This window comes from Vicia villosa, unplaced genomic scaffold (assembly GCF_029867415.1).
Source record: "Vicia villosa cultivar HV-30 ecotype Madison, WI unplaced genomic scaffold, Vvil1.0 ctg.000077F_1_1, whole genome shotgun sequence".
Classification (NCBI taxonomy): domain Eukaryota; kingdom Viridiplantae; phylum Streptophyta; class Magnoliopsida; order Fabales; family Fabaceae; genus Vicia; species Vicia villosa.
The window spans coordinates 767,485-792,401 of record NW_026705001.1 but is presented as its reverse complement, the minus strand read 5'-3'; the positions used below and the strand labels follow the sequence as shown (position 1 = coordinate 792,401).

The window sequence follows — 24,917 nt, the reverse complement described above, 5'->3', positions numbered from 1 at the left end:
TGTTTCTCACTTTCTCTCTTTCTTTTTCTCTCTGCACGCGAACCAGAAACCCCACCCCTCACCGTCGTCGGTCCTCCGTCCACCACCATCGCGCGAACTTCTTCTCCTCCGTCCACCACCATCGTTTCGTCTCCGTCTCTTCTCCTCTGGTAGCAACTTGCTTTGCGCCACCCAGGTATCACACTTCTCATAGCTTTCATATCTGGAAGGCTTCATGTTTGTGAGTATTTGTGAATATCAGTTGTTGTTCTTTGTTGTTTTCTTTTCCTCTTAGATTCATTATGAGATTGTTGTGTTTAATAATATATTCTAAGAGAGAAAATTGCAAGATAGATATAAAACAAGTGTATGTGTTTCTCAATCTGTTAGATTACACTCAAAAACACAGCATTTTGTTAATTGAATTACCTCTTTTCTTAACAAATACAATTGTTGGGCACTGTCATGGAGAAACATGAAGCCTTGCAGCAGCTACAAGAGTTTTTTACTTGAGTATTTCTTGAATTAGAGGAAAATGTTAGGTTATTTCCATTGAGGGAACTATTTGATGAATACATATCTGGAAGTTTGAGATGGATAGTACATACATAGCTATATAGATTTTGGAATTTGATAAAATATATATTATATACTTTTATTTATATATAATAACTCTATGATATATATGTTGTGTGTGTATGAGATTGAGAGTGATGGTATATATTATACAATAAATTGGCTTGTTCAAGGATGCCAAGTACTGTAAAGTATGAGAATGACAGCACATAGAGAAATTAAATAATATATAATATATAATAATAGTAATAATATATACCTTATGAGAGTTGAATTAATGAGGAAGAGAGAAGGTAAAGAATGAAACAAGAGTGAGTTAATGTATATAGACAAGGATGATTCATAAGGTTTGCTTTTGAGCAAAAAGTTTTATAGCTTCGTGTTAGTAGTGGTGTATTTAATTAACTGCATCGTGTGTCTTGTGTTAGTAGTGTTAGTAGTGGTGTATTTAATTAACTGCATCATGAGCTATTCACCCATTCTTATTATAATCATACATTGAATTGAATTTCTTGTATAGGTCTGACTGGATTGATAACTTTGGATCTCTTTGGAGCTCGTATCATTGACTCTGGTACTACATATTTAGGAGTATGTACACACATCAAACTATTGTTGATTTCCTTTGTTCAATCGATTTTGTCTTGGTGGTTACTAACTTTGTGAATTTGCTATAGGGGTAACTTGTGTATAGTGAAAGTTTGATCGTTTCCCAGCCTAGTTCGACGTTTGGCGTTTTCTTGAGTTCGGTAACATCCGAGGTAAATTTCTTTCTCAAATTACTGGTATTATGATGAATTTGTCTGAAATTGTGTGATTATATATGTTACGTTTTATTGCTTCGGATTCATTCCGTTTATACTTTGCGTTTTGACAGAAACACATTAGTTTTATGTGTTTAGAGAGTTAATATAGGAGGTACTTACTAACTTTGTGAATTGAATTCGCCATAGGGGTTACTTGTGAAGAGTGGATGTTTGACCGTTGTTGTTTAGCTTAATTAAGACATGGATAAGACATGGATGAATTCAAACCGATTGTCGAAAGAGTACGAGAAAGGGGTATGGGAATTTGTTGAGTTTGCGGTTGCGAACTCCAAAGACCCGCTTCGAATGCCGTGTCCTTGCTTGGGTTGCTGTTATGCCGGGGGTAAGGTTAACGGGAATCAGTTGGGATCTCATTTACTACGGTTTGGAATTGATAGAAGTTATACATGTTGGACAATGCATGGTGAGAAAAGTACCGGGAATGCTGGGTCGAGGTGTAATAGGAAGTATGCTTCAAACGACGATTGCACAGACACATACGATTGTGATCGTGTCGAAGAGATTGCAGAAGCGCTGGAAGAAGATCTAGCGGATTGTCCCAAAATGTTTGAGAGGTTGGTAAGCGATGCAGAGAAACCGTTGTATGATGGTTGTTCAAAATTCACAAGATTGTCTGCGGTGTTAAAGTTGTACAACTTAAAGGCGGACAATGGATGGTCGGATAAAAGTTTCACAGAGTTATTAGCCCTTATGAAAGATATGCTACCAGAGGATAATGTTCTTCCCAATCGAACGTATGAAGCCAAAAAGATGTTGTCTTCTATTGGAATGAGCTATGATAAGATACACGCATGTCCAAACGATTGCGTTTTGTTTCGAAACGAGTATGCAGCGTTGAATGAGTGTCCTAAATGTGGTGCCCCTCGATATAAGAAAAAGTTGTCTCCTGCTAAAGTCTTATGGTATTTTCCTATAATTCCGAGATTTAGACGCATGTATCGTAGTGAGACCGATTCAAGACACTTGACTTGGCATGCAGATGAAAGAATTATTGATGGAAAGTTGCGACATCCGGCAGACTCACCACAATGGAGTAAAGTTGATACTGAATATCCTGAATTTGGAAAAGAAGCAAGAAACCTTCGGTTGTCATTGTCTACTGATGGAATGAACCCGCATGGTATTCAAAGTATCTCGCATAGCACATGGCCTGTGATTCTTATGATTTATAACTTACCTCCGTGGCTATGTATGAAGCGTAAGTACATGATGTTATCTATGCTAATTTCTGGGCCTAAACAACCAGGGAATGACATAGACGTATACTTGGCACCCTTAATCGAAGATTTAAAGTTTTTGTGGGAGAGAGGTGTGGAGGTTTACGATGGGTATAGGAAAGAAAGTTTCAACTTGAGGGCGATGTTGTTTGGAACAATTAATGATTTTCCAGCATACGGAAATCTATCCGGGTACAGCAACAAGGGTCAAAAGGCGTGTCCTGTTTGTGAGGATGAAACCGATACGACACGATTGGCGCTTTGTCAGAAGAATGTCTTTCTCGGCCATCGTAGATTCTTAAATTCTAATCATCACTACCGTGGGTGGAGAAAAGCATTCAATGGAGAGGCCGAACATCGTACAGCCCCGCCTTTTTTGTCAGGTGATCAAATTTTTGAAAAGGTGAAAGATGTGAGCACTCAGTTTGGCAAGCCTTTTGCACATTCAATTGTCAAGGGTGGGTGGAAGAAGAAGTCAATTTTCTTTGAACTTCCATATTGGAAGTCGTTGTACGTAAGACATTTCCTGGATGTTATGCATATTGAAAAAAATGTATTTGACAGCGTTATAGGTACGCTACTCAATATACAAGGAAAGTCTAAGGATGGCGTTAACATAAGGAATGACATGGTAAACATGGGGATGAGAACTGAATTGGGGCCCGTGACGAAAGGAAGACGAACATATCTGCCACCTGCTGTTTACACTCTATCTAGAAAGGAGAAGAAAACATTGTGTAAGTTCCTCAGTGAAGTAAAAGTTCCAGAAGGCTACTCTTCAGATATTAGAAGACTTGTGTCCATGAAAGACCTCAAGTTAAAGAGTTTGAAGACGCATGATTGCCATGTTATAATGGAACATTTTTTACCAATAGGTATACGTTCTATTCTGCCAGAAAAAGTAAGAAGCGCAATAACTAAGCTGTGTTTCTTCTTCAGGTCTATTTGCAGTAAGGTGGTCGATCCCGCGATCTTACCAACATTGCAAAATGAGATAGTTGTTACTTTATGTGATCTTGAAATGTATTTTCCTCCCTCGTTTTTTGACATAATGGTTCATCTAGTCGTTCATCTTGTGAAAGAGACACAACTGTGCGGACCAGCTTATATGAGATGGATGTACCCTGCTGAACGTTATATGAAAATATTAAAAGGGTACGTGAAAAACAGAAGTCGACCGGAGGGTTGTATTGCCGAGCGATACGTTGCTGAAGAAGCGGTTGAGTTTTGTACTGAATATCTGTCAAATGTTCAATCAATTGGACTCCCCAAATCTCATATTGTCGAAAAAAAAGAAGGAAAAAGGCTAATTGGAAATAAAGTTGTGACAGTATCAATGGTCGAACGGGATCAAGTGCACTTGTATGTTCTGCACAATGAGATTGAGGTTGAGCCGTTTGTTGAAATGCACAAAGTTGTTCTCCGAGATTTAAATCCAAATAGAAATGAGAACTGGATAGTACGAGAGCACAATCGAAGTTTCATATCGTGGTTTAGAGATCATATTTATTCAAAGTATCGTTCAGATCCTGCTTCAGTAACAGAAAGGTTGAGATGTTTAGCCTATGGTCCATCTGTAATTGTACTTTCTTATAGCGCATACGCAATTAATGGATACACATTTTATACCAAAGAACAGGATGATAAAAGTACTATGCAAAATAGTGGTGTTACCTTGGTAGCTGAAGCTATGCACATATCAAGTGCGAATGACTTAAATCCGAAATTTGCAAATTTGTCATATTTTGGGGTTATCGAGCGCATTTTGGTGTTTGATTACGCGAAGTTTCAGATTCCTGTATTTGGTTGCAAGTGGGTTGAAAATAATAGTGGCGTACGAATGGATAAGTCAGGATTTTTGCAAGTGGATCTCAATAGGGTAGGGTACAAAGATGAGCCTTTCATTCTAGCCTCTCAAGCTAAACAAGTGTTCTATGTCAATGATCCGACAAGTACGAAATGGTCTATAGTGCTTTTATCTAACAAAATAGTTGATGAAAAAATTGAAGATCAAGGTGATATTGGTGTTGGCATTGAATCTTGTACAAGAAACGATCAAAATGAGAATGAATCTTGTATTAGAAATGATCATAATGAGGGTATTTGGATCAATCCAACCGTCCGCATTGTTAAGAGACGCGTAGTACATAAACCTACCAAGAAAAGAAAGAGACGTTAGTGATAAAGGTAATAGTATACATAGTCCGACTAATTTGTTTTATTCAATTTGGTGCATATTCTCGTTTTGTACATAACTTTTGAACCATGTATCCGCTTGTTGACTTCTTTACATGTAACTATACTATTTTGACGATTCCGGAGCTGCTCATGCACTTATCTTTACATTTCGGGACTATTTTTTTATCGGTTTTGCTTCTGCCCGTAATCAAAAGTCGGGCTTAGGGTCTGAATTTCGGAAAACCGACTTTGTTTTTGAGTCCGTGGCGACGTTTTACCATAGCCATGTAAATTTCGTTCAATTCCGATAACTTTCTTTTTTTACGCTTATTTTGATTTGTACCGATTTCGTTTCCGATTTACTTGTACATGCATGGTTTGACTTCCATTTGACTTGTATAGATTGTTAGCTTATTAATAGTGTACTAATGTGCTTTAGTTTGTTTGATACAGGTTCAATGGCTTCAGATAGAGATGCTCCACCTGAAAACCCACCTGAAAACTTACAAGAAAACTCACAAGAAAGAGTTGCTTCGGATACAAATGCTCCACCTGATACTGAAGCAAAAGAGGTTGCACGAGGCATCACTATTATGAGGGATATCATACGACATAGAGACCAAGGATTAGTATACCGATTGGAATGGAATTCTGATAAACAACCAATTGGTCCTAATTCTGCAAAGTTGACAAGTTATATTGGTACACTTGTCCGTATGCATATTCCAGTCTCCATAGCTACCTGGAAATCGAAGACGAAAAATTTAGAATTGGAGGAGAAAAAACAAGCGATTTGGGAAGAGCTTCAGGTATATATCATATATGGTTAATTGTTGTTATTATCTTGACGATAAATTGTTTAAATTATTTATACTAACACACTATGCGTACTCTTTTTGCAGAGGACTTTTGAGATACCAGATGAACGTAAAAGCTACATACTTAGTTTGGCCGGCAAGAGATATAGAGGGTGGAAAAGTTTTTTGACAAACACCTATCTTAAGGATAAAGATGGAAAATTTCTTGAAGTTGCACCGGGACGGCCAACAAAGTATGCGACCTTCATTGATGAAGCAGATTGGGCTGAGTTTGTAAAGCAAAGAGATGAAGCTTTTCAGAAAAAGAGTGCCACGAATAGGGAGAGAGCATCCAAACCCGCGTATCCATACAAAAAAGGGCGTTTGGGATATGCACGCTTAGAGGATAAAATTGTAAGTAAATAGAAATTCGATTTAATTAATTGTCTACATGTGCATGTTTTAATTGACGATTTTATCGTTTGTGTCAATGCATAGTTGGAGGAGACTAAAAGTGAGGAAGCTTCACTTCCTGTACATGTGTTGTGGAAGGAAGCTCGTGTGGGCAAGAATCACGCTGTCGATCCCGATGTTCAGAGAGTTTATACTGAATGTGTAAGTATAATACTGTGTCTTTAATTAAATCAAATGTTTTTTAATATATAAATGACTTTTTATCTCCACTAATAATTATTTAAATGTAAATGAATTACAGGAGACCTTGTCGCAATCGGCATCCACCGGTGAGGAGAGCGTACTTAGTAGAGTACTAGATGCTCCCGAGTATCCCGGTCGGGTGAGGGGTAAGGGTCATGGTGTGACTCCAACCTCTTTTTATAAGAGTTCTAGGAGAAGATCAAATCTTACCAATGAAGAAGTGTTGCAAAAGTTGCAGGAATTGCAAGCACAGGTCTCTGAATTGCAAAGAGATAAAGATATGTATATGAGAGAAAAGTGCAACACTTCATCGGTGAGAGAAACTAGTGATAAGGCTAGTATCAACTATCAAAAGAAATTTCCCGAGGTAATTATAAGTTTTTTTCCTTACAAACTGTTCTATTTTATTAATGATAATGACTTTATATTTACTTTTGGTTTAGGGCATTTCATCTTGCCAACTATACTTATCGGAACCGAATTATCGACTAGTTGGCAAGGGAAAAGTGCACAACACTTCGGGAGATTTACTTCACCACAGACCGCTCCCGGATGGACACCTGAAAGTATCGGTGGATGTTGTATTAGATCGTGATGCGATTCTACCGGTACCTGACATGGTCTCAGAGACGACATTGCTGCGAGATGCAATAGGATCGTTTGTTGCATGGCCCTCGGAGCTCATTACCATTAGTGATGAGGTAAATTGAAAACGATTATGAATCATTTAGTTTTCGAATGTCAATTCTAAACCGTTTATTAATTATGTTTTACATTTTATTTTTAGACTGCTCCTATAAAACCCGCAATTAAGGGTAAAGGGATTTTACAGGAGGAGGAGTCTGTTGCATCGCTAAAAGAGGTACATTTAAAGTGTTAATATATAATCTGAATCAAAATATGCATGATTTTATATTTTACCTAACTTATATGATTTTTAGGCATCCGCTCGGGAGTCACAACAAGTGACGCAGCAGGTTCGTAGCGTACCACCCAGTGGTCCTCCGAAGCAAGCGGCAAGAAAAGGCGGTGCTTTTGTGCCTCGATACCGGGCGACACTCGCAACAATGGTTGATATGTCCGATATGAAGGATGGTGCTTTACGGGAAATCGATATGGATGAAAGTGTCTTCGGTATTGAGTTCAAGTCACATATTACAATTGACGACTTGCAAGAGATTTTTGACCAGGATCAACTAGGCGTCAGTAATATGCAATCATACATCCGGTAATATTCACTCATCCGATATATTATTTAATTAGTCCCACAATATAATTTATTTACACTTTTCAATAAAAAGAATCTAATGTTTATTATGTTTTTATTTAAGGTTGTTGTATGACAGAGTGTTGCGCGGGACTGCATTGTCTAACAGATTCCGGTTCGTGTCTTCCGCCCATTGCAGCGGAATGGAAATTGTTTCGGATCCGGAATCTGTTAGACAGCGCTTAGTCGATAGATTCATGTCCACCGGCAATACAGAATGTCTGCATCTTTGGGCGTATAATACCCGACCAGTAGGGTTAGTTTCTCATTCTTTATTCATCTAATCTCTGTTTCTTTAGTGTATAGCAATATTTTCATATAACCTATTGTTTTAATTTATAGAGCACACTGGTTGCTGCTTGCTATCAACCCGATAAGGGAAGTCGTGTATTATCTGAATTCGGTAAAGGGTGAATGGACCAATTATCCGGCCATGAAGGAAATCGTTGATTTGTAAGTGGGATCGTTCTAAATATATATTCGTGTATATTTATATATTTACTTATTTGTGGGATTGATCTAAACATATGCTTTTATATATTTGTTAATTAGATCAATACAAGTATTCCGTAGTCAACGGGACGCACAGGTATCCCGGACTAAATCAAACAACATCACCTGGATCGAAGTGCAGGTACATTACTTTTCACAAATTTGCTTATAATATTTATGCTACTTGGTAAAACAAGACAACTTATATAGAATCTTATTTGTTTTTCTATGTAGTGTCCGATACAGCGTAACAGTTCAGACTGCGGATACTTTGTATTGAGGTTTATGAAAGAAATCATTCAGGCGAATCAATTAGAGATTCCTCCCACGGTATAAAGTTATAACTTAAGATAATTTCATATAATTTATTACATTTACCTAAATATATTATTCATATTATGTTTTTGTTTTATAGTACCTTGACGAATTCCGTGCTGCTGGGTACTCGAAGCTAAAGTTAGAAGAAATCAAAGAGGAATTGTGTCAATTTTATATTAAGCAATTTTTCATGCAGATTTGAACTATAATATTGTTGATTTTGTAATGATGTATATATATAATTTTGTAATGATGTATATATATAATTTTGGATATTATAATGGTATATATTAGTATATATATTGTCTTACTGATGGCTGAAATAATATAGTCGAAAATATATTACAGGTCGAAAATATATTACAGGTCGAAAATATTACAGGTCGAAAACATTACAGGTCGACTGGGAGGATTAAATTATAGGCTGCACATAAAAATACCTCATTTAGCAACTACAGCGCTTCTAAAAAGCGCTCTTAAAGGTCCACATACTAGAGCGCTTCTTAGTAAAAGCGCTGGCAAAGACCAGTAAAAAAGCAAAAAAAACTAAAAAATTACGCAGCATACAAAAGCGCTTTGTGAAAAGCGCTCTGGTAGGCCCCCCTATGAGAGCGCTTTGTCTGGAAAAAGCGCTCTTATAGGGGGGCCTACCAGAGCGCTTTTCCAAAAGCGCTTTTGTATGCTGCGTAATTTTTTAATTTTTTTTGCTTTTTTACTGGTCTTTGCCAGCGCTTTTACTAAGAAGCGCTCTTAAAGGGGGGTCTACCAGAGCGCTTTTTCCAGGAAAGCGCTCTTATAGGGGGTCCTACCAGAGCGCTTTTTCCAGGAAAGCGCTCTTAAAGGGGGGGTCTACCAGAGCGCTTTTAAAAGCGCTTTCGTAGCCTACGCCAGCGCTGGCTTTGGCAGCGCTTTAAAGCGCTGTTAAAGGCCAAAAAAAGCGCTGTGAAAGCCCTTCCGTGTTGTAGTGCATATACCATTTTTGAATAAAAAATATTTAGATTATAAATATCATTTTTCGTATATAAAAATATATAGATAAATAATAGATTTTTCCCATATACAAATATCATTTGGGTTTAATGGATATATACTGCTAGTGTAAAATAGTTTTACATTGTCATCCAATAAAAAATCATCAATATGTCATGTCATAATTTTTTTTTAAATAAAAGAGTGATTTAATTGAATACATGGTTGTGATTGGTTGACAGTGTAAAATTATTTTACACTGTCAGTGCATCACCCATTTTCTCATATTATTTTTGTTTAGGTATCATTTGCAAAAATATTTGGATCAATAGTAAATTTTTGTATATAAAAATATTTAGATCAATAATATTTTTTTCCCGTATACCATTTTGGAATAAAAAAAATTGGATCATAAATATCATTTTTCGTATATAAAAATATAGAGATAAATAATATTTTATCCGTATACAAACATTATTTTTAGTTAGGTATCATTTACAAAAATATTTGGATCAATTGTAAATTTTCGTATATAAAAAAATTTAGATCAATAATAGATTTTTTCTCATATACCATTTTTGAATAAAAAATATTTGAATTATAAATATTATTTTTTGTATATAAAAATATATAGATCAATAATAGATTTTCTTCCATATACAAATATTATTTTTATTTAAACAAAATCATAATTTATATGATTAAAAATATATTTAGAGAGATGAACAAAATCATAATCTATATTATTTAAAAATATAAAGGTTTTTAAAAAAAAATAATTTAAATTGAAAGACTAATTTTGACATCTTATAGCATAAACACGTGTTATTAAAAATCAAAACGTAATCGAAAACACTATTTTAAATAGTTTAAAAAATAAGTGATTTTTAAAAAATTTAATTTCAAAAAAAAGTTTCAATGATATGATAAAATATCTATTTTTAGAGTAACTATTTAAACAAATACTAGTGATTCTTATCAAGGTTGTTAAAATCTCGATTTAAAACCTAAACTCTATAGATTTCACGTTTCTAGGTCAGCATTTCGTGTTAAATTGTAGGTAAAAACCTTTTTATGTAAAATCGTATTCTGGAACGATTTTACGTGATTTAAATCTTTCTAAAATCGGTGAAATCGTGTAAAATCATGTAAAATCGTTGGATTTTACTCTTTGACCTGATTTTAATTTTTTTTTTGTCAAAGTTAAAAATCACATGTTATATTTTGGCCCATAAATTTTCTCTATGGATTTTTAATTTTATTCACATTCATATCTTGGTTATAATACTAAAGAAATTTTAAACATTTGGAGATGAATTTAATCAAGTCGAATATGAATGTTTTAATTAATGAAGATGATGTTGTAGAAGGATTGAACTTTTGATTAAGTTGAAGAAGAAGATGAAAAGATTTCTTTTTTTGAACTTGAAAAACTTATGAAACTATTGTTTTTTGGGTTAAATAAGTTTTTAGTCCCTATAAATATTACAGTTTCATTTTTAGTCCTTCATGGGTTTTGACAATGGTTTTAACTGGTTTTACCAACGGTTTTTTTGTAAAAAACGTTGCCTAAAGGTAGGGAGGGCTAAAAATAAAAACTGCAATATTTATAGGGACCAAAAACTTATTTAACCCTTGTTTTTTTTATAATCTTTTGATACATGATTGCGAATATTGCACTTTATTATAATGACATAGTATATTTTTGTTTTATAATTAAGTTAAAATTTTAAATAATTAATGCATTTAGAATATTATATTAGTATATATGTCGTATATATATAAATTTAATATAATTTTAATATGAGGTAAACTCTATGATTTTACGTTTCGATTTTACGTTTCGATTTTACCTAGGTAAAACGAGTTAAGGTAAAAACTCGATTCTGACAACCTTGATTCTTATTCCATTGATTTGGTGTCAAGAAAAGTATATAAACTGCAAAATAAAGCAACATAAGATTCATATGTACATCAATAAGAAACAAAAGTATGCTTTCTTTTTCTTAAAGGAAATACTAAAAACTAACTACATTACTTCATTTCTTTCACATGATTGGATTCCACATATAACTACAGTAAGAGAAAGGCTTATAAGAAGAAAAAAACCATAGTACGAGAGATTGAATATGCTTAACCTATTGATATTTTTCTTTGGTCGTAGTTTGCTTGTGTGTTTTACAAAATATTGGAATCTGATTAAGTTTATATATACCATTCCACACATTTCATTCACATCTGATGTTTTTCTTTGGCCATAGTTTGCTTCTGTGTTGGACAAAGTATTGGAATCTAATTAAATTTATATATATCATCTTACCTTTATGTTATCTTCTTCACCCAAGTTGTATCATTATAACAGTTCACAATTTCTATAATATATACTTTCTTTGAAGTATCTGTTCTAACTGGTAAATGTTTTTATTATTATTATTATTATTATTATTATTATTATTATTATTATTATTATTATTATTATTATTATTATTATTATTATTATTATTTTATTATTATTATTATTATTATTATTATTATTATTATTATTATTATTATTATTATTATTATTATTATTATTATATATAATTAGTAAACTATGGGTCAGTTAGATCTAATCATTAGTAATTTTTCTTGAATATCAGTTGTCTACTACTGCAATAAGCAACATCTATTATTTCTCATTTCTGAACTTGAAGAGCTTCTTCTTCTGGTAAGATTTTTTAACATTCTTTATTTCATACTGAAATAACATATTGTTGTCAATGTTTTGTTTTTCATGTTTTATTTGTTTAATTTCTACACGCTCGCATGACTACAGTTGTTTAAAAAAAATAATAATATGCAGTTTGGATGTTTTGTTTGTTTGATTAACTTTATAAGACTTTGAATAAACTTTGCAAGATACCAAGTCAAATTCATCTTTGAGAATTTTAGAAACTCTTCTTACCTCCCTTTGACAATGATTCTATGCTTGGCCCGGTATAACAAATGAGTTTAAGCACCTAATCTCTTGTAGACATATTTAAGCACCTAATATACCTAACATAGTTTTAAAGCCAAAATTTTAAAATATAAAAAAATTTATATTGAAAAACAATATTTGTAGAATATTTATTTTAAACAAAATAAGTTTTTTTATTTTTGAAATTTAATTTTTCAGAAAAAGTAATTTTTTTAATTTTTTAGAAAAAAATTTCCCATTTTTTTTAATTAGTTTTCAGGAAACAAATTATTTTCAATTTTTTTATTTTAACATTTCTTTCCCTATTTTTGTATTTTGGAATTTTTTTATTTCCGCATTTTTTTGAAAAATATTTTTTATTTATGTTCTGATTTTTAATTAAAATTTTTTAAAAAGATTATTATTTTTTTTCTTTTTATGAAAAAATAATTTAATTAATTAAACCAGTTTATAAAAAAAATTGGTTCTGAACTAGTTTTAAACTGAATATAAATTATTTATATTAAATGGTTCAATTCATTAACCATTCAAGTGGTTCAATTTTTTTTATGGTGTAATGCAGTTCAGTTCAAGTATAGAATTTAGTTAACCATATTTTTTAACACCCCTAAATCACATAACATGTGCATATTCCAATAATATAATATTTTGAAATAATATTCTTAAATCAACGGATGTGATCGTTTTAAAATTAATATACTGACTTGTAATCTAGGTTGTATGATCTCCTATTAACTGCTAAGATACAAAATTGCAATTTGTTTGTGTAGAAAAAATAATGATTTTTCTTTGTAAATAAAACAGTGTTTTTTTTTATCAATGTTAAATTGAGAGCAAGTTTTTACCTTTAGGTTTTGTTGAGAGCACTTCCCTCATATTGTTTTGTAGAATGTTTTTCGGCCTAGTAGATGAGAAGAATTACATTTATAAGTAGTATTGTTTCTTTTTGTTTGCGTGTAAGCTAAAGAGAGTGAAAAAAGACTTGGAAGCTTGTCAAAATTAATCTTCTAAAATCTTCCATACCGGTCTTTTTATCTCATATGCCATATCTTTCACACACAATTAATTTATTGTTCGAAAATACAACTTTATTTCTTGACGTCTATTTAGATGCATGCAAGTTTATTTGTTTCGCACAAAATTTATCATTCTCGGCGTCTATATATTCATACACTAGTTCCTTCTAATTTTTTCTTGTTTGATATTATTTTACATGCATGATATGATAATTTAGGAACACCGCCATTTAAGGCTAAAGAAGATGGATTTTGTTACTGATCCAGCAAAAGGAGCTATCTCGAAACTTGTAGAGCTGGGAGTGGAGTCTACCTTGAAGCAATTTAAATATTTGGTCCAACACAAAAAAATTACAGCCAATTTGAAGGAGAAACTCGAGGAGTTGAAGGCTTGGAAACAAACGTGGCAAGCATGGATGGTTGCAGAAAACTCAAAAGGAAATCAAATTCCACCTAACATTTCAAATTGGCTTTCACGTGTGGAAGAAATTGAAGTTGAGTTACAAAGCTTCTACAAAAATAGAGTTAATAATAACAAGAAATGCTTTGGTGGACAATGTTCAGATTTGGCATTGAATTACTCTCAAGGTAAGCAAGCCACTATAAAAATAGAAGATATTACAAAATTGATAGAGGAAGGAAGCAAACTTCCATCTTTATCATATCCTAAACCTCCACCAGCACTTAGGTCAACCTTCACAAACAATGATGTTAAGAGTCTAGAGTCCAGAAATCAAATTATGAATAAAGTCATAGAGAAGCTGAAGGATGATCAATTCAAAAGGATTAGCATTTGTGGGATGGCCGGAGTGGGAAAAACCACATTGGTAAAAGAACTAATCAAAATTGTAGAAAATAAATTATTTGATAATGTTGCAATGGCTTCAGTTTCCCAAAACCCTAACTATGAAATAATCCAAAAACAAATTGCTGATGGTTTAAGAATGGAGTTTAACTCGCAGAGTCATATAGATAGAAGGGGTAGGGAAATACATGAGAAGTTGAAGGAATTTGACAATGAGAAGGTAAAGGTTCTAATAGTCCTAGATGATGTGTGGCAAGATCTTAACTTTGAGTTAATGGGACTTTCTTCTCAAAGTCACCAGAAGGGTATAAAAATCTTATTCACATCGAGGAATGTAAAAGTGTGTGAAAAGATGGGAAGCCAAGAGAATGTACAAGTCTCTGTATTGCAAAAGGATGAAGCTTGGAGCCTATTTCAAGAAATGGCAGGAAATATTGTAAACAAACATGATATCGAACCAATAGCAAGAGAGGTTGCAAATGAATGTGGTGGCTTGCCCCTTGCTATTGCAACTGTTGCGAGAGCTCTTCGCGCCGAGGAAAAGATTTCTTGGGAAGACGCACTTCAACAATTGAGATACTCCCAATCATCACCCTTCTCTAACGACATACAAGAATATTTATATTCACGTATTGAGGTTAGCTTAAAATTTCTGGGTAGTGAAGAACACAAGTCTTTCCTTTTTCTTTGTGGGTTGTTTCCAGAGGACTTTGACATTTCTGTTGAAAATATATTACGTCATGGGATGGGCTTGGGGTTGTTTGAGGAAAATGATGCAGTTTGGAAAATAAGAAATCATGTAAATTGTTTAGTGAACAATCTGAAAAAATGTTTCTTATTGTTAGACAGTGAAAAGCAAGGGTGTGTAAAGATGCATGATGTTGTGCGTGACGTTGTCCTCAAAATTTCTTCCACAAAAGAACATGGGATATGGGTGCAGAGTAATGCCAAATTGAAGCAGGTTAAACAAAAACAAGAAAAATGGCTTAGAATGTCAATTATTTTGGATGCAAAGATTTATTCAGAAGATAACTTAGAATGTCCAACACTGGAACTTATACAGGTGCGAACACAAGGGGTAGAATGTGATATTATTTCATTGCCAGAGAACTTCATCCATGGAATGACTAAACTCAAAGTTGTAAATATTACAAATTTGTGCGTTCCAATAATATCATCTCTTTTTCACGCCTTGATAAACCTTCGCATGTTGCAACTTGAAGGGTGTCATGTTGGAGATATATCTGTAATTGGTAAGGAGGTCATGAGACTAGAAATCCTAAGCTTTGCCAACTCCAATATCAAAGAGCTTCCATCTGAAATTGGGAATCTGATATATCTCAAATTATTGGATTTGACAGGATGCAATCATCTTAACTTTATTGCTACAAATGTTTTCACAAGGCTAACATGGTTGGAAGAACTTTATTTTAGGATAAACAATTTTCCTTGGTTGTTAAACAAAGCATTTCTCGAAGACTTAAGAAATCTTTCGATACAGTTAAAGGTTCTTGAGATCAAACTAAATAAACTTGATTTCTTACCTGGTGATCTAATTTTTAGAAACCTCAAAAAGTTTTGGGTTTATGTAGTTCCTTCTGCTCCTTATGAAAGCCATGGATATTTGGAGTCAAATATGATACAGTTAAGAGCTTTAGATTACAACTCTGTTAAGAGTAGTATGATGACCATGCAACTCATCAAGAAATGTGAAATTCTCATATTAGAGAAAGTGAAGGACTTGAAAAATGTCATATCAGAATTAGATGACCGTGGTCTCCAATGTGTGAAAGATTTAAGGCTTGATTCCTGCTCCAATCTTGAGTGTGTCATAGATTTCCATGCTCCACAGCCTACCTTACCATTGATCGAATCGCTGTGTCTAAATAATCTTGTTAGTATGAGGACAGTAATTCAGGTACCTGATCATAGTGAAACCAATGAAGCATTGATGGAATTCTCATATTTAGAAAAAATGGAGTTGAAGTATCTTCGAAAGTTGATTGGCTTCAGTAACTCTCAATCAATTCATCATGTGAGTAAATATATTTTGTTAGTTATTATTCATTTTTTATGACTTTTTTTGTTAGATATTTGTGTCATTTAAATGCAATGATGAATTGAAGTTAAATTTTGTTACACGTGTCCAGGGACTGAGTTATACCACCAATCATTCAGATTTAGTTGGTCATGGACCATTGTCAGCTAGTGCCAAGCTGTTTTCTTTTGATTGGATGAAACAATTTCCAAAATTGGAAACATTACTGCTACGTGATTGTGTTTCCATTGAGATGGTATTTGACTTGGAAGGTAATCTGGAAGTCATCGAAAATGGTATTTTGTTTCCTCTGCTAAAAGAACTTGATATATCATACATGGATCATTTGCTATATGTTTGGGGGAATGTTCCGTGTAGTGTCAGAGGTTTTCATAATTTAAGATTTCTAAAAATCTCAAGGTGCAACTCTTTGAAATATGTATTTACTTCTGTCATTGTTAAAGCAATTTCAAATCTTGAGAAATTAGAAGTAAGAGATTGTGGAATGATGGAGAACATTGTGGTTTGGAGAAGAGATGATAAAGAGGATGACAATATCCAAGAACATGTGATAATGAACGGGTTTGGTAAACTATGTTATTTATCACTTTTAAATCTTCCAAAGCTTCTGAATGTTTATTTAGACTCTGTTGAGTTAGAATGTCCATCCTTGAGGAAGTTTGAGATTGTTGGTTGTCTTATGTTAGAGATATCTTTATTACCAACCTATATCCCTGCAAATCAAGACAAAGACACAAATTCATTGAATATAGAAGATAATTCAAGCTCTTCTACTTGGACCCCTATAGAATGTGCGCCATTTCTACCCAAGTTCAGTCGTAAAAGAACCACAAATAAGAGAATTAATAAGGTATGAAATTTCCTTGCATTACATTTAACCCTTGTGCATTTAGTCTTTAATCCTAAATATTATTTGTTTGTTAGCAGGAAGCATCAGTAATTTGAGCATTAGAGGATGATATACATTCCCTTTTTGAAATGAATACCAAGAAAGTAAAATGTCATATGCGTACTCTTGAGGAACTAAACATTCAGAAATGTGATTTGTTGGATGTAATATTTTTTGACGAAGAAAAATTCAATTTCCTAGTTTCGTCATACCTGAAAACCATCAAAATTGGAAAGTGTGACAAGTTAAAATCCATTATGGCTAAAAGAGAAGAGAGGCGGGACACGATAAAATATTTTACTCAACTAGAGGTTCTTCACTTGAAAGAGCTTCCAAATCTCGTGAGATTTTATTTTTCGGGATTATACGAATCCCAAGACAAACAACAACACAAGGTGGGTAGTGGAATTATTTACCCTTCTCAAACATATAGAAGGAAACTGCAAGCATATTTAGCATAATGATTTTTTTATTTTAATTTTGTAGATTGGATGTGTGGATGATCACGAAAGGATAAGCAGCCATCCATTCATGAATGAGTCCTTGTTTCCAAACTTAACTTCTTTGCTTATAGAAACTTGCAACGAAATAAGCATATTGTTCTCTCATTCATCCTTGAATAGTCTTGAACAACTTGAGAAGTTAGAAGTACGAGATTGCCAGAACATGTAAGAAATAGTATCTCAAGAAAAGACAGAAGCAACATCAAATAAGATTGTGTTGGGCAAGTTAAAACATCTAATTCTTTGGAAGCTACCAAACCTTAAGGCCTTTTGCCTAAGTTCCTATAATTTCTTTTTCCCATCGTTGCAAAATGTGGAAATTAGAGATTGTCCCAATGTAGATGTTTTTTCACAAGGATTTTCAAATACACCAAAGCTTGAGAAGGTCGCCATGAATATTGGTTCACTTTGGATAGACTATATGCATAAGAGAGACATCAATTCCACTATACGAGGATTTAAAGCATTTGTATGTCACATCTTAGAATATCTAAATTTTATCATTAGTTCATAATTGTTTCACTAATCGTTTTGGAAAATACATTTGTGAATATTTTGTAGGTGGAATCGCAAGGATCAAATATGTTGAATGGGGCCGTGCTGTATTCTGAAGGATACCTCAATATCTCAAATATAAATATCAATGCATTTAATGAGATTGTAAGCTTCCATAAGCTAACATATATTGGGGTTTCATATTGCCACAATTTGAAGAGTTTGTTCTCCCATTCTATGGCCAAAAGTCTTGGGCAACTTCGTAATCTAATAGTCAATGATTGTAAGATTATGGAGAAGATAATAACAAAGGAAGATGGAAATATTGAAGGAGGAAACAAGTTCAAGAATTTATTTCCCAATTTGGAGGTGTTAATACTTAGGCGTCTTCCTAATTCGGATTGTGTTTGTTCAATTGATTATGACTATGATCTCCCATGGTGTACCATTGGAGAGGATGAAATCATTAGTAAGATTCAAATTACATTTCCTAAATTAAGGATGTTGGTTCTTTCTGAAGTTCCGAAGCTCAAGTGTTTTTGTTCCGGAACATATGACTACAACATCATGGTCTCCTCAATTCAAGAGTGTTGTAATATGGGAACATTTCCCCATGGAAATATTATTGTAAACACACCTAACCTTCATCAAGTTGAAGGCACGTGGACTGATATGCACACATTTGGTGACCTTAATTTGACTATATATTATCTTCTAAATTCAGAGAAATTCAAGGTATACACACATGAAGTCCCCCAACTTGAACATTATAATTTATTTTGAAATTAGACGACATGACGTGCTCGTATGTTGTGTGCAGGTGGAGTTGGGAAAATTAGAAACATTTAGCAATATTGAGGCAGAGCTTGTTGACTACATCAAAAGAGTATCAAATCTACGTATTGTAAACAATCACAAGCTATTGAATTTCATCCCATCAAACATGAAGCACATAATCTCCCACACGAAGCATCTCTACTTTCAAGAATGTGAGTTCTTAGAAGAGATATTTGAATTGAATGATGATGGTATGCTATACGAGTTAGAGACCATATACTTGTTTTCTCTTCCAAAGTTGAGGTACATTTGGAAAAATCTTGGTCAGAGTTTAGCCTTTCGGATACTTCAATATATTGGTATAACAAAATGCAATGCTTTGAAATATGTGTTTGTGGATATTTCCATAGCCACAAGCCTTCCACATTTGTTTTCGATTAAGAATAATTCTAATTCTCTCAATTGTTCACAACAACAAAAGAAGGCTGAGAAGATCATATTCCCATCATTGGTCACAATTGAACTAAGAAAGCTGCCCAGCCTCAAACGTTTTTGTCGAAGCTCTTACCCTTCCTATGTTGAACTTCCAAAATGGGAAAATTTATTCATTCAAAATTGCCCAAAGATGAAAACCTTTTGGCCTGATGGAATATTATACACACTAAGTCTTCAAAACATTTCAGTGGACAATGTCAAATTTTCCGATGTTGCAGATGTGAATGAGGTTATACAAGAACACAATAAATCATAATGAAGGCAAATGTTGGTGTGAAGTTTGAAATTCACAATTATAAGGTTAGTATATAAGTAGCTCATACAGTCCCACATTAATTATTTTATTCAGGTATGAGTGTGTAAGACTTGGATCTACACTCTTGATTAGTTATAAAATATGTGCGTTTTTATTCTTGACTGTAGAATGAAGCCCAAAAAGAGCGTTTGGTGACTAAGCTTGCATTCATCCCCTTCATTCTATTTACGAGAGATCAAAAGTTTAGAAGAAACAATGACACTACATTCATACATAATTGGAGGTAAGGTTTATTATTTTTCTCATTTGATTTATTAATCTTACTTGTTCTTTCACATAGAACCCAAAAAAAAGAAATGATGAATATACTATAATTGGAAAAATTCAAGTATCACATAGAATCTAAAATAGTTTATATACGAAAGAAAAAAAATAAAAAAATAGTTTATACAGAGACACACCTCTCACTTTACAAGTCATTCAATTCGGAACAAATAAAAAAATCGTAAAAACTGCTATATTATGACAACTGCTGCTATTCACTTTGGAAAAAAATTGAAAAAACTTCTCGAGTTAGCTCATTCGTGGTCTATAGCTCAAAAAGGCACATGCACTAAGGTTCTCAAATAGAAGTCGTAGATAGCTCCTTTTTAGGTATCACGTGTAAAGGTTCAATTATGTTGTCTCCAAGTCTAATTTTACATTTGTCCTTCATGTCCCAAATCTTTCTTGTAGTTTGATGTCAGTTAACAAGTTAGCTCAAGAGAAACATTATTAAACTAACTTTTTATTCATTGTGAATTTGGGCAAGACGGCGGGCAATGCTTAAGAGAGTGAAGGACTTCATGACTTCGACCTTGGAGATGAATATCTACGACCTTCCAAACAAATAAGTTTTAGATTTAAATCTTTTTTAGTTTTAATAATGATGATAATGATATGCTATGGTATTTACGGTTAGTGTGAATAAGAATTAGTTTGTTCCTAGAATAAGGGTTTGTTCTTAGAATAAGGGAAACAAATCAGAAATTGATTTGTTCTCATTAAATGTAATTATTTAGTGTAAATACATGTATAACCCTGTAAACTCTATTTATACAAGAAATAACATTGAGAAAGGCATGAAACCAATAATTATTGACATGGTATTATTAGGTTTTCGATCAAACTTATGAGTTTTAGGTTAATATTGGTTTATTCGGCGACACCCCACTGGGTCGCTCTGAAAATCATCTTAACGGATCTTGATTCTCGATAATCTCTATTAAGTTGGTGATTCTGATTTGTGAATCTTACAATCGTTTCTCGAATTCGTTATTGGTAGTGCTCACAAGTTGCAATGTTGGTGTTCCTCCTTGTTTGCAAATCGTGTTCAGTTTGATTGTGCTCTCGTATCGGTGTCGGCAAGCATTTGGTAGGTCTTACACGGTTTTTTGTTTCATTAGTATTCTTAAGCAAGTGTTACGTGTAGCTGCAGTTTGTTACATTTCTTTTGGTTCTTGGTTTCATCTTGATCAAGAATTAGTATTAAAAAAAATCCATTGGTTATTACGTGAAGGTGCTGCACCTCTGTTTTTTATGTTGAAGTCTTTGTTATTGTCAATATTTCTTCTATGGCTTCCGGAAACGAAATAGATCTATTTAACAGAAAGAATTATTCTGCTTGAGAATTTCAGTTTCGGATGTATGTCAAAGTGAAAGGATTATGGAGTCACTTGGATGATGTCTCTCCGTTAGAGACAACTGACTTAGATGCATGGGAAATAGAAGATGCTCAGTTGGATTCTCGGTACTTTTAATCCTCACTTGATTAATAATTTGCAAGTTTTTTCCACTGTTCAAGAAATGTGGAACTACTTGAAACGTATCTATAACCTAGACAATGGGTCAAACATTTTCAGTGGGAGCTAGAGATTGCCAATTACATACAAGGTAATTTTTCTGTTCAAGAATATTATTATGGTTTTTTAAATTTGTGGATAGAACACTCTGCGATTATACATGTTGATGTTCCCAAGAGTTCTCTTGCGGGTGTCCAAGAAGTCTATAATACTAGTAGGTGAGATCAATTTCTCATGAATCTTCGCCCTGAATTTGAGGTTGTCAGAGGTACTTTGCTAAGTAGAAATCATGTTCCTTCTTTAGATACATATGTTGATGAATTTCTCAGAGAGGAACAACACGTTGCTACTCAAGGATCCATATCTCATGATGCTGTCATTTCTGAGCCTGCTACAATTGTATATACTGCTCAAAGTAGAGGTAAAAGTTGTGATATGAGACGAATTCAATGTTTCTCTTGCAAACAATGTGGACATGTTTCTATCATTGCATGAATAAGCAGGTTGAGACACTAACAAAAGCTGGACACGTTGAAAAAGTCAGTGATGTTGAACAGAGTCGTGAATTTTATGATTTCAGTAGAGGCGCTGTTCTGAGTTCTCCTATTCCTCTTCCAGCACACCTTCCAAGCATATCTACTGGAAGAGAATTGTTCTACCAGTAATAAACCTTTCTCTGTAAAGCTGTTCAAAATTTATTTATATTCAAAATGAATCATTTATCTTCAATCTTGTAGGACTACTTAGAAACTATGATGGTTAGTGTTTGGCTTATACAGGCTTCCTGGTCGAAGACAAACTTATCATGTTCTCTTGAAACTGGCAATAAGCCTTAGTGTATCCGTTAGGGTCCGTGACTGTTTTTTTAATCAAAACAGATTAGTTAGATGTCCCTATTGAAAACATTGTACTAGCTATTGCAATGTAACAAAATCATTTTCTCAAATTTTAACAGAATTCTCTCTTTTTCTCTATTCAAGAATATTCTAGAACAAATTCTTCATCCTCTCTACTTTTCTGTCTTGCTACGGATGACTTCTTTTATGGTACTATGAGGAGAATAAGCATAAAGCTACACAAAATATCGAGTTAGCCTTGCTCTCTCAATATTTTGTAAAGTTCTTTGTATTTATGTTTTGAATTCATTAGGTCAGCAAGATCTCTGACCAAGACTCATACACCAACATCCGGATCCATCTTAGCCCAAAGAATGACACCTAATATTCCTTTTCTAGATTCTATGAAAGAGAACTTGCTTGGTTCAGCCTTTGCCAGACAATCTGCCCCATCTTTGAAGATCAAGTCTACTCTATGTTTGGTAAACATCTAGTAAGAAATTGATCATTGTACTTGAATGTATCTTGTAAGAAATTGGGATAACTTGATTAGCAGCTATATTTTTTTCTATTTCATTGGTTCTTTTTTGTTCAATTACAAAATGAAAACTAACCCTCTCTTAGTTACCTTTCCTTTCCGGAAGAATGCATGATTTTGTAACTTCTTGTATGGTATTAGTTGTTTGGTGTAAAAGAAACAAGAAAATGAGGTATGCAATTATGAGAATGTAATGTTGGATGAGTGGGGCAGGCAAGACAAGACATGATTAGAAATAAGTAATTAGAGATAAAGTTAGGATAACTGTCTGTATCGGAAAATGGTAATCTTTGGTTTATTCATGCATGGGGAAGACTCGTGGAAGAACCATTATGGAGACCAAAGAAAACTATAGGTCAAACCATTAAGAGAGAGATATATAATTAACCGGTCTATCTAAGATATGTTCCACTACAAAATATTATGACATCGTCTAATCCATGTAACCTACACCACCTCCTGAGAATAAAGCTTTGATGCCATCTAATGAGGAAAAGCTTTGGTCCATGTAACCTACACAAATAGTGATGATAACTAATCAGAAAGGATAATCTAAGATATCAAGATAAGAATATAATCCTATGAGATAATCTAAGTTACTTTAGGATGATATCCAGCCTCTTTGACTCCTTTGTCCAAAGCTTGATCCTCGTTACCTTCATTCTTATGCAGAAGAGTTAAACTTTGGCATAAGGTAGGATGGCTCCGTGCGTAGTTCATGCCTCAAGCACAAATCACCTATGCATTAGGGGGCATGTTAGATAAAAGCAATTCGTGTATTAAACAAAGACCAACGACTTCATCTTTTGGAATTATTGGTTCATGACTGTTTTATTTATGTTAGAACTTTCAATCATTTTAAAGCAAAAATAAAATGAAATATTCTTTGTGGTATTTGTCATGAATTCCTGCAGGATAGTGGGGATCAGTTGTTGGAAAATGGTGCATCAGGAAACAGTAGCATTGGGACTTTCCTTGGTTGGGCAATGACATTCCGATATTTGAGTGGAAGGATGCCTCAAATTTGGTTAAATGTGAGTTATGCTTAGCATGTACTACACATAAAAATGTGGTTACATGATATAAGTCTATTCATTGTTGGATCACACACTTCAACTGGTTGTGTATACTAATGCATATCTCAACAATTTTGCAGATCAGAAGGGGACATGCGGAGGTCAGAGGCTCTAACTATTAACGCTGTGATCCCTTATAAATTCTGTTTGTATTTATTATTAGCAACTGTAAATCCCTTCACCAGATTCACCCTTATGAGAGCAGTAAAATATATTTTATTTCTAGTTGCACGAACCATTATTCATGCTCAGGGAAGAGTTTGAAGTCTTTTATGATTTGTAGGGCCTGAATCCTTTGATGTTTCTCTTTGCTATAATTGGGAATGCCACTTATGTTGCAAGGTAAGCTTCTGCTTCATAATTCATACTACCTTCTCTGTTTTAAGTATTGGCATCAAACTAACTTTTGCCAATTGAAAATACAGCAAAGGTGTGAAATTATCATTTGTATTTAATGAGCATATACTTTATCTTTTTATGCAGCATACTTGTGAGCAGCTTGAATTGGTCAACAATCAGACCCAATCTACCATGGCTGGTAGATGCAGGAGGATGCGTCCTTCTTGATTTTTTTTGTATCCTTTTAATTTTAGATATTTATCTTAGAAAATCTATGTAGCTTCATAATATTAAAATAATAAGAGATCTAACATATGTCTACCTTAATATCTGTTTTAGATTTTGATGCAGTTTTTATATTTTCGCTGCCGAACCTCCCCAGACCTATAAATAAATATAAAACATCATACTGCTTATTGAGCAGGAAACAAGGATATTCAGGTTCCGTACTCTCTCCTGTATGTATGTATGTACATGTGCTTCTGTGACATGTTATGATATGTATGTACATGTGCTTCTGTGACATGTTATGATGTGTTTATCAGTGTATTCATACCATGTATTGGCGTAGAGGCTGCTAAGACTAATTGCTCATGAAACAGAATATACACATATTACTTTGAATTTCTCCCTATGGTGCAATCATATTCTGATTAATTATGTTTTCTTCCATGGTTAATTTTCATTTCAGTTGATCATATATATTGGTGATTTTCTCCAATTTCAACCAGATCTGGATTATTTCATAAAGATGAC

The 24,917-nt window shown here is 33.6% G+C and overlaps 1 protein-coding gene, 1 long non-coding RNA gene and 1 pseudogene across 2 annotated transcripts; all 3 read left to right on the top strand.

Annotated features, from left to right (window-relative positions):
- On the top strand, window positions 1-8,585 carry LOC131623702 (uncharacterized). The gene is made up of 7 exons (XM_058894718.1): window positions 1-175; window positions 7,323-7,459; window positions 7,563-7,754; window positions 7,841-7,951; window positions 8,051-8,132; window positions 8,225-8,320; window positions 8,406-8,585. The coding sequence occupies exons 2-7, from the start codon at window positions 7,347-7,349 to the stop codon at window positions 8,508-8,510; spliced, it is 699 nt and encodes a 232-aa protein (XP_058750701.1). The 5' UTR covers window positions 1-175; window positions 7,323-7,346; the 3' UTR covers window positions 8,511-8,585.
- Window positions 8,586-11,626: 3,041 nt separating this feature from the next.
- LOC131623701 (uncharacterized) lies at window positions 11,627-20,933 on the top strand (annotated as a pseudogene).
- A 2,410-nt stretch (window positions 20,934-23,343) lies between these two features.
- LOC131623657 (uncharacterized) lies at window positions 23,344-24,396 on the top strand. The gene is made up of 4 exons (XR_009290280.1): window positions 23,344-23,780; window positions 23,903-23,923; window positions 24,106-24,164; window positions 24,306-24,396. It is a non-coding gene; the product is annotated as an uncharacterized LOC131623657 (long non-coding RNA).
- The last annotated feature ends 521 nt before the right edge of the window (window positions 24,397-24,917 follow it).